Source organism: Ornithodoros turicata, unplaced genomic scaffold (assembly GCF_037126465.1).
Source record: "Ornithodoros turicata isolate Travis unplaced genomic scaffold, ASM3712646v1 Chromosome13, whole genome shotgun sequence".
In the NCBI taxonomy this organism is placed as follows: Eukaryota; Metazoa; Arthropoda; class Arachnida; order Ixodida; family Argasidae; genus Ornithodoros; species Ornithodoros turicata.
The window spans coordinates 3865026-3876223 of NW_026999307.1; the positions used below are offsets into that span (position 1 = coordinate 3865026).

Sequence of the window (11198 nt, forward strand, 5' to 3'; positions counted from 1 at the left end):
CAGCTAGAACTAAAAAGCTAAGTAATGGTTTGTAGACGTTTTTGAATATATCTAAAGTTGAACGCTTATTGCTACCTTCATCCTCCCAAATGTATTGACCAATGCCACTTAATGTAGCTTTTTGATTATCATATTAAAGGGATTGCTGACTGTTCTCTTTTGCTCAAGCCGAACTTGCCGAATTCCTTATGCAGAGAGAACAGCTTGACCACAAACGAATGTGTTTCGGCTACAAAGGGCTGGAAATCTTCAACGCCAGCTTCACATTCTGTTGCTCAATGTGGACTTTGTTGAGGGCCGTGAATGTCAGTCCAGGAGCATAATTTTTAGGCAGTTTCTCTCAGGCGCGTAGTAATTATACAGCGCACTAAATGACGCCCCGTCAACCTTGATTTCTTTGTAAATGCCGTCGAAGGTTTACTAGAAGAAATATCTTCTGTGTTCTTTGAGTGTTGTGTTCTTTTGCATAGATGCATCTTTTGCATCTTTTGGTTGAGCCAGTTGTTGCAGGTACGTTTTATGAGGTGAACCGGGTTGACAATGCAAAAGAAACAAAACAACTGCAGTTTGATTTCTTCTTTGTCTTATGGATTTGAGAAGGCTGTAATATCATTGACATCACATGATGTTGTAATAACATTAACATCATTCTTGCATTTGCTTCAGTATTGGCTTTCTTTTTCCTTTCTATTCCTTGTCAGGTGTCTCCTGTAACCTGCTGTAGTACACAAATAACTGGGGCTGGCGGTGAACATATACATGCAGAGTATCCATCAAGAGTCAGCCATGGGACCTTAAAACAACGACTTCCTTCCTTTTCTTGCGGTCGACATAGCCGAGTGTTTTTGTGATTGGCTCTGTTTTAAAATGATCTCGCAAACCGATCAAGAAGTGTTCAATATTTGCAACTATGGCCTTGTATGCAGTGCTGTACCTCATTAACTAAGTATGCATTGATATATGTGCACATCTCCTTATTCTTCTTTGGCATGGTCCAGTGATAGTTCAACAAAAAAGAAAATCTCATGAACAGAGTTGTCAGCTTTTATGATCACATTTGTATTTGAGGAATCAGAAGGATTAAAACTCCTCCGTTTCAGACACGTGTGCTAATTGCCCTGACATCAGGGCTCGTCGATCAAGCATCCTACTAACGCTAAAATGGTCATTCATTCATAAAACATAAGCAGGCATAAATAATCAAGCACGTAGTTGTAAGCGGGCATCTAGCAATGTTAAATCTCGCGGCGGCAGACGAAGCAGCCAAACGGGATTGTGTGACGTCACGGCGCGGAAGAGGGAATCATGGAGAGTACTTGTCCTACCTAGGTCCTTGCTACGTCAAGATTGTGCCGACATCTTGGGCTCTTCCCACAAATTTACATCGTGAAGCCTTTCGGTTTGCATCATCATCGTTGGAACGACAGACGTGACACGGTATGCTACAGATGCAGAGAGGGAACGGCAGGAGAAGCAAAACACGCTAACCTTCTTGCGTTCAGCACACGATTATGTTGCTCGTGCAAATTCCTAGCACGTCGTTGACAACTTAGACAACGAACAACGTTAAGTGACAATGAATTCACTCACACGGTTGCATTAAACACATACGTAAAGGACGAATGACAGTTGCGCGGTGGATTCGGAGCTGGAAGGCCCGCCGGCGCTAAAGAAAGCTCCTCCGCGAGTGCTTCGATTGCTCCCATAGAGCCGTATGTAACCAAAAACCGGAAAACGAGTGGTGATGTCACTGATCTCAGCTTCGCTTCTCGGCCCAATAGGGCTCCTCCTCTCTTTCCTTCCTCCACGATGGAAACGCCTCGCGCCTGCAGGACGCCGCGCCGCGACTGAGCCTAAGAAAGCGACGAAAAAAAAAAAAGCCACTAAAGAGCGACTGTGACCAAATTGTTCCAAGGGCGAATGGTAACCGTAGACGTGCAGTTGGGCGTTTGTCACAGGTACACCTGTGTGAAACAGGAATGAAGAAAATAAGATGTCCCTTTACTTGGCTAAGAGGTGCGTAAGTCATGTATCAAAAAAGCTTTTCAGTACAGCGCTTTGTGCTGTACTGACACTGGCACTGTACTGACACTACTTTCGAGCTTTATCTTAGATACTTCCCATTTAGTACGCTGAGACATTTAATCACTCGCAGACGACGCTGGTTCGTCTCCATGGCTACGACGACTGAAAGCACGTTCGTGGTTGGGCACCACCGTAGAAAACACAATCCTGATTGGCTGACTCTTAGTTGTTACGTCACGTTGACGAGAAAGCAGTCTTTCTCTGTCTAGGTGATGTTGATTAACGTGACGTTACACTCCAAGAAGTATAAAAGAGTTTCTGGCCATGTGGAATACACACTATACTACAAAGCCACGTGAAGCTCTGAATACATGCGTTTATAGTTGGGAGTGTGTGAGACTGGTGTTGGTAGTGGTGTGCTGTCTCCGTTTGCCCGTGTGGATACGAGAGCGCAGTTCCGAATAAAGCGATTGATTGAGCATTTGAGTGTTTTTGCTTCAGCTCTGCGGAGGGGATTTCCAGGGTCATATCATGTTGTGCAGATCGAAAACAGATCTCTTCTTCAATATGGAACGTTGAATGTATTATGTGCCACGTGCGTCAACTGGCGTACTCGCGTGAATGTAAACTTGCAATTCGGGGGGCACGCAAAAAACCACAAAATATACCTCCTGCCGAAAGAAAAACGTGTACGGTACTTGAGCCTGTCCCATTGTCTCTTACGGGAGTCTTGTTTTTTCGGGAAATTTCGGGAAAATTTTCGACGAATGCTGGAGTGGAAGATTTAAACCCTTCAAAAATATTTTCGACTCTGCTTGTAACCCCATAGGAAATTCAGATGGGGATTAGTAGTCAATCCCCAAAAGCACTCACATATTGGTCTTCTCAAGGCTAACGGTTTCCGTATTACCGCTTAGGGAAAATCGACTCTTAACGAGTAACGAGGTAACGACTCGCCTCTCGTGGACGACTTACCCCTAGGTGCTGTGGTAACGGTGAGACAGACTGGTCGAGATACCTTCTCTCCACATTGCCTCTGAGCGCACGCCGTGTACTTTGTGTAGGTATCAAGCTGTTTCCAGAAGTGGGTGTACTTGTTCTCGTTTTTGGAGCAACCCTTGGGAGCCACAACGCCATCGCGGCAGGGATTCTCCACCAAACCACCACGTTGTATGCAGACGCAGTGCCACACGTTGGACATGTATCTGCGCATCGGAGCAATCAGAAGGTGACACACTCAAAATACATAGTAGGGTGTCCTAACGGACATACTAGATGTCAATACCAGAAACACGGTGGAGGCACACTGAGAAAGAAAAATTACCCCGCAAAAAGCCATCAGGTGGACAAAACTAATATACGGACTCACTGCCTTGCTCATCGTCAGAGCGAGTGGTCTCTTGACGTGAAGTAAAGAATTGTTTTGGGTATTTATTTGTTGAGCAATACTGTCAGCCTCTCATTTGAGACCATTACGGGTAGACGTAATTATCAGTTGTTAAAGGTGAATCCAGGTGAAAGATTGCTGTTAGCGTCATGTATCTTGGCACCCAGAAAGATATATCTGTCGTAGTAATTCGAGTCCTTCGAATTACGTCCGCATATTGGCGGGTTAAGTTTCGAATTGTTCGGCACGCGCGCAGAGCGCACTTGTCACACCTATTTTCGAAATACGTCGCGTTCCACACGCGCCTGCGATGGCCTCGGTTTGATGTTCTATAGCGCAGGGAATTATGCAGGGTTTTCATTCGCCGAGTATAGTAGAAATTTCGTGTGTGTATGTGACTCCTGGTCTCTGCCGTACTGTCCTCAGAACAGCACGGTCGTATATGTCGTTATCCGCAAACTGTGATACCACAGCAGAGTTTTCAACCTAGACGGATGGATGAATTTCGCACTGGATGTGACAGCTATCTCATCGGGTCAGTGCAGTTTTGTTCTCAGAACAACACAGCCCAGTATGTCGATATCCGGAAATTTGGGTTGTAAATCTCTTTGGCGTTTTTGGTAGTTCTCTGAAAATGTCTGTACTGGTATTTCTCCCTCCTCATCCCCACAAGACGTATGCGACGTCTTGCGGTATCTTATTGCGGCGCAATAAATCATTCAATGAATAAGGACAGAAAAATGATGCGTACGTGTCTGAGTCCCATCTGTAATAGAATTCTGAATCGGAGTATGCCGTAAGCTCCATGCGGACAGGAGCGGGACAGTCATCCGCCACCTGTAAAGAAAAGGACAATCTGCCTGTATGCTCGTAACGTGGGTTCTACGAAAGCCCGCAAGACGCTTACTTACCATTCTTCACCGTATAATCTCTCCTAGCCATGTTAGGAACGTTGACATAGATGAATATGTTTCACGAGGGTCTCACCGAAATCGAATGCGTTCGTTTAGCGTGATATTGAATGGAGAACGGGTACTACAGGAAACGTAAAAAAAAAGAAAGAAAAACACGGAAGAAAAAAAAAGCCCTACGACTTTCGCATCAAGCCCCAGGACGAGAAGCGCTTTTTTTTTATTTTAGCGCTGCCTTCACCGCGGATTATTCTCCCTCATATTGCAACCAATCCAACTTTCCTCGCCTCTATCCGCTGGCAATATATGTTGATTCAAAGAAAACCAGCGAACCCTTGTGCTCTATTATGTTGTATAAGCAATACGTTCCTAAGACATAGACAGGTCTGAAGTCACAGGAAGGAAATCCTGTTAAATCCTGTCCAGTTAAGATGACCAGAAAATACTAAGTGGCTGATGCTGCTTCGTTTCGTGTACCATATTCTTAAAAATGAACTTCATCACATCGCACGCCCCTAGCCAACCATCATCCAGAGTCCCCGTCTTCATCAAATCAAGTGAGTGAACGTTGTCATTCGGGATGATGGTTGCCTAGGAGCGTGTTATGCGGTGAAGCTCGGATTTAAGAGTGCATGAACAGTTTAGTGCATGGCAACGGGCCTTGGCAATGACACGTATGTGGACATTCCCTGTTCGTACTTATGCTGTTGCAGTCGCTAATAATACAGTAGGTGCTGTCATTCTATCGAAGGTAACGTAGTCACTGGTATCGAGGGCAGGCATGTGCTATTTCGTATGAAGTGCCTGATAGTAGCAAGGTCATGACGATATTACGGTATGTCGCTCAGGGGGAATCATGGGTCCTCGGCCTGCTTCACACGAACCTATTTCAGGATTGTTTAGTGTCTGTGTCCTGATTCCTTCCGTTGTGCTAATCTATCATGTGGGTTTGAAAGGATAGAACACGTTCATGGGAACAAGGCACTGCCAGGATTCTCTTCCTCTCTCACGTGAGAACGTGAGATCACGTCATGCTTAGTGAATTGGAAGTACGACCTGATCAAGGCCAGGCAGGGGCAACTGGCCAGTGTTGCCAGATCTACCGACGTTTCAGCAGATGGATTTCGAGTGGGTCTACTGAAATACCGAAAAAATACCAAAATGCGCCTAAAATTTCCCTAATTTTTTGCCTGAAGCGTGGTGTTACTTAGTGAGCGCCAATGCACGTTTGCTGACACTCTCTGGTTACCTCCGCACTCCGCGCACAAGCGGAAAAATCATGCAATTTTTGCTGGGCGCGCTATTTAGCCCCTAGAGAAATCCCCTAAAAACTATTTTTGGCATAGTGAGGGTGGTGCGCGATATGCGGCAGCTGCAAGCAGTCACCTTAAAAGCGAGCGGCTACCCAAGTAAAACAGTTCATAGCAGATACATTGCAGAAGTATGCACATTCCACAGGACGCCCGATAACATAGCAAACACGAACACGAGTTCCGACGAGCTCATGTTTCCGACGTTAAGGAGTTTCGTTATCAGCCTCCTTCTGCTTGTGGCATTCGAGCGCGTGCGTAGAAATGATATTTTCTGAGGTCGACATCATGAAAACGAAACAGCTTTCGACAGAAGCTATCACTGGACCGCTGCACAAGAAGCACATGATAGGAGACAAGAACTGCAATAACTTCACTGTGAATCTTGGCTTTGTAGAATGTGAATGTATATATGGTATGAGCGAGAGTGTGTGAGGCTAATGACGGTGCATAAGCATGTCTTCGCTGTGTACACCACATAACAAGTGTGTATTTTAGTAGTTATCCTGTCACGTGTATATAGTGATAATTCGTGTTTATTTATCATATGGCCCACTAGTCAAGTCGCCGAGGAGCGTTTCGCCCTGATTTTCTCCTCCCTCCCTCCGGAATTTACGCCTATGTGACCTGGCAACACTGCAACGGCTTCCTCTTGGCTGTCATCTTTACTCCCACGAAGACCACTCCAGAGGTAACGTCACGCAAGCGCCACGATAGCGGCTGAGAGCTTCTCTAATTTTCCTTTCCCCGTGGGTCTGCCCGCGCGACGACTTTAGATAACTTTGTAAACACAACGATTCCGAGCGAACGATCTTACAGGAGAGATGGTTGGAGCCATATGCTCCGGTCATATACATTTCTTTCAATTAGCTTTAAATTTGAGATGATGGACCAACTGTGAGTAACCTAATATGTGCCACACCCTTTTACAAGAAAGGTTGGTTAGAGATATCGGACAATGATGAACAACCCAGTGTTTGTCCCCTGGTTTTATTCGGAACACGTTTCTGATATTCCAGTCATAGCAAATATAAGTGGACAATAAGGGCCGATTGAAAAGTCGTGTTGTAATGCTGACTACTCGGCAGTACCTTCTGAACAGTTACGTGTTACTGATGTCGTTACAACCCAAGCTCGATAAAAGTAACACTCAATTATCAGTGGTCTTGACAATGCCGAGAGTATCATCAACATTAAGAGTTCACCAAGGAGCTTTCATTTCTCTTTTCGTTCTTTTTTGAGGTGTGAAACCAATGTAAGCAAGAGGAATACCCTGCACTTCCCGCGAGCTTTTGCGTGAGGTGTACATCACCTATTTCTGCTGAAACATATTCACGTAGAATCACGGTTTCAAAGTGTAGCTTTAGTGGCAGGAAACTGGCGGCGTCCCCTCTGCAGGTTTCTGAACTCAGATCATCAGAGTAAGCGTGCGTTCATGGCTACTGATGTTGAGCACTCGTTCGCAGGACATCCGGTCTATGAGGATATCTGTTGAGGGGTCCGTAAATGGTGAAACACATATAGACGGATGGGTGCAGGCGCTGATTTAGGGGGCTCAGGATGTGCTGACCACTTGAATTTCTGTCGTTACACAGAGTTTCAATTGACCTTGGTATTGTAGTAGCATGCTCTCCAGGGCACGAACCCCTCAGAAAAACCCTGGATCCGCCTATGGATGGGTGCATGTACGGCTTGTGACACTAGGCCAAAAATTATGTCGAGTAAATATAAACGGCCGTAATTTCCATCGATGTGCATCTGCGTTCCCATCCTTCGTCATTGATTTGGCGCCTTGTGGCCTTAGTGGCTCTTGCGACACTCAACTTTCAACTACACACACATGTGCGTTCCTGTTTTGCAGCAACGTGGATAATAGGTGCATAAAAGATCGGCACCGCGAATATCGGAGCTCACCCGGCCGTGACACCACGGAAGGCACCTGCGTCAGAGTGGTAGCCGCGGAAGAGGTCACATGATAGGAAAGCTCGGGGCTCTCGTTCCTATGACGTTAGGGGTCGGCGCCGAAGTTTGTTCGAGTGTCGTATCTCGCCAAGTACGATACGTGGAAAAGTCCTTCTTTCTCTCTCAATACTTGGGCGCTTAGCGCAGCAAGTGCATGATGAGATGAACCATATATTACCAAAATGTCACAGCCACTGCAGGAACAGGTGGGGTCAGCTCGTACAAAGTGGTTCCTGCTGTCCTCTTACTCGGACTAATCTCTCTCATACACATACACAGTGTAAATAGCTAAGAATCTCTGAATTTAAAGCGAATCCTCCCACAGAATCCTTAATTCGGACGTAGAAGACGTAATAAGTGACTGATAACCTGCTCCCGCCATTTTCTTCGGAACACGATTGTACAGCTTGGGACAAAAGTTTACGGAACATGGTACGGGCGTACTTCTTTACTGGGGCAGCCTCCTGCTAGATATAAGGAAGAGATCGAATAAGAAACAGGTGGCTGGCGTTTCTATCCACTTCTCAGTATGTGTGTTCGTTCCTGGTTTCTGCCAGGGTTTCGCTCCAATGAAGAAAGGTGACACCCCGGTGTTCTGTAAGCTTTTGTCCCAAGCCGTACTACTATGACTGACTAAGAAGTTTTTCTACAGGGCGCGTGCAATTGGGGACCCTCGACTGTACCGTAAAATGAGGGCGTGCAAACCACAAAACATCGTGCGCTGTTAAGTCCCAGTCAGCGATGCAAACTTTCCTTCCTTTGGACCATTAATTAGAAGTTAACACTTTTCTCAGGGCTCTCAAAAAGTGCATAGAACTCTATCGACAACCACTTTGTATAAGCACACTTAGTTCACCGTAAGCTGGTCCTATTCTTGTGCATTACATGCAAAATAGACCACGAGAAATTCCCGCTAATAATGTGTCTCACAGGAACACGCTAAATAGAAGTTACGCCCTATTGTACCTACCTAACATGAGCGCATTTACCGACATTGCGTGTTTGTCGTTGCTGCGACAGGGGTCAGCTAGGACGGTCACGTGGTCATCACTGCAGCGCAGTTATACTTGAAAATTTCGCCTCAAATCATGAATGAAAAGAGCAGCAGAAAATGGAGGATCAAACAACAACTTTATTGCAGGAACAGAATGCTCAGTAGGCCGTTAATTCCGCGAAACAAATTGTCACACACGTCACATCCAAGTAGTGGTAATGGTAAAAGCTAATGGCAACGGTGCTGTGATGTTACACGTAGGTTTGTCTGCGCAGTGTGGCGACATGTTGCACGTGCCGCATGGTGGGACTGCGGATCATTTGGACCACATGGCGTTCTTTTGACGCGCGTCGGAAATCTCCGACACACGGTGCTGGAAGCAATGTTTACCTCCTCCACATGCTACCGCCCTCGGCCGGGATCTTGAGCTCAAGATCCCGGGATCACATCCAATGCTAACGCAAAACCGTCTCCTAGCTCGCGCTTTCTGACCTCCACTTATTGGAAACATTGGCACCCTTATTGTTCTCTCGCCCTTCTAAGGTAAGTTGTCGCAGTTTTGTAACTGTTTCGCCTTTACTACATGTTTTCACCAGACTCTCGCTGCAACTATCGTCTGCGATGAAACGCTGCACAGTTCTTACAGGTACACAGCCCATTTGGTGAGGCTGCCCGGTCTAAAACGAGCTTGCCAAGATCGGACTACAGCACCACACTTAAAACGGGGTAACAGCAGTTCGGTCAGCAGTGTAACAGCTGCAAAACTGCGCACGACGTCAGTTAGGTCAACTAAGGGTTACGTTGCCCCGTGTTATAAAGGGTATATCAGAGTCTCCTACCGTGAGTAGGGCCAGGTTGACGACCATGCAAAGAAGCACGGCTGGTCGTTGTCGACTCATCTTCTTTCGCACTCAAGCATACATTAGCGACCATATCTCATTCGCTCGGTGTGTTTTATATCACCCTTTCATTTATCAAGACAGGCGAGCTCACTTCCTTGTCAGGGAAACCAGGAACTGTAAGGTGAAACTGAAACCCCGCTGAAGGCGAAACAATTTTGATTACCCCGAGCAACTCGGCTGGTAACATCTCTGGACCGCGTTTTGCGTGTTCTTCTCTAAGGCGACGCCGTGGGTCTGTACAGATAAAAGGCAATACGATGCGAATTGCTGTTGTCGGCTAGCGTTCCTTTTGGCACGCCCGCTGTGTTCCAAGTGTCACATCTTCCCTTCCGCAGGGATAAATATAGATTTGGAAGAACATAATATACGCATAGAGGTCAAAGCCAACGTTTTCTCTTTTTTAATTGTTATTATTATTTAATATTAATTTAATTTAATTATTATTATTAACATTATATATATATATATATATATATATATATAAAGTGGGGGAAAAGCCATTAAAAAAAATAAGTAAATGATGCTAGATGTGTTTGAAATTCAAACTTACAGATTAAAATGGCTTCTATGGCTGCACGTAGAGAAACAGATACTCATTGAACGATGCGACAGCACCAGAGGACACGTGTTTCGCCGTGTTTGCGGCTCGTCGGCCCTGGGTAGCTGCGCATCGTTCGGGATTGGCAAACCAGGGGTCACTCAGCGAGCGATATACACCTGGGAGGGTGACTGAGCACTCCTCAATGCCACAGTGCAAGCCAGTGAATTATAAAGAGGGGGAAAAGCCATTAAAAAAATAAGTAACACATAATTTCTACATAATTTCTAACATAATAACTACATAACTAACTAAACATAACTAACTAAATAACTAACATAATAAATAATAACTACATAATTTCAAACACATCTAGCATCATTTACTTATTTTTTTAATGGCTTTTCCCCCACTTTATAATTCACTGGCTTGCACTGTGGCATTGAGGAGTGCTCAGTCACCCTCCCAGGTGTATATCGCTCGCTGAGTGACCCCTGGTTTGCCAATCCCGAACGATGCGCAGCTACCCAGGGCCGACGAGCCGCAAACACGGCGAAACACGTGTCATCTGGTGCTGTCGCATCGTTCAATGAGTATCTGTTTCTCTACGTGCAGCCATAGAAGCCATTTTAATCTGTAAGTTTGAATTTAAAACACATCTAGCATCATTTACTTATCTTTTTAATGGCTTTTCCCCCTCTTTATAATTCACTGGCTTGCACTGTGGCATTGAGGAGTGGTCAGTCACCCTCCCAGGTGTATATCGCTCGCTGAGTGACCCCTGGTTTGCCAATCCCGAACGATACGCAGCTACCCAGGGCCGACGAGCCGCAAACACGGCGAAACACGTGTCCTCTGGTGCTGTCGCATCGTTCAATGAGTATCTGTTTCTCTACGTGCAGCCATAGCAGCCATTTTAATCTGTAAGTTTGAATTTCAAACACGTCTAGCATCATTTACCTATTTTTTTAACGGCTCCCCCTCTCCTCTTTATAATTCACTGGCTTGCACTGTGGCATTGAGGAGTGGTCAGTCACCCTCCCAGGTGTATATCGCTGGCTGAGTGACCCCTGGTTTGCCAATCCCGAACGATGCGCAGCTATTCAGGGCCCACGAGCCGCAAACACGGCGAAACACGTGTCCTCTGGTGCTGTCGCATCGTTCAATGA

General features: G+C 45.8%; 1 protein-coding gene across 1 annotated transcript in view; it reads right to left on the reverse strand.

Moving 5' to 3' along the window:
• Positions 1–9635, reverse strand: part of LOC135372101 (receptor-type tyrosine-protein phosphatase delta-like) — a 55106-nt gene extending 45471 nt beyond the window's left edge. Inside the window, exons 1-3 of the mRNA XM_064605817.1 lie at positions 9429–9635; positions 4164–4249; positions 3001–3230 (exon numbers count right to left, since the gene is read on the reverse strand). Of these exons, the coding sequence (XP_064461887.1) occupies positions 3001–3230; positions 4164–4249; positions 9429–9488 (376 nt within the window). The 5' untranslated portion in view covers positions 9489–9635. The remainder of the gene's footprint in view (positions 1–3000; positions 3231–4163; positions 4250–9428) is intronic.
• Positions 9636–11198: the final 1563 nt, after the last annotated feature.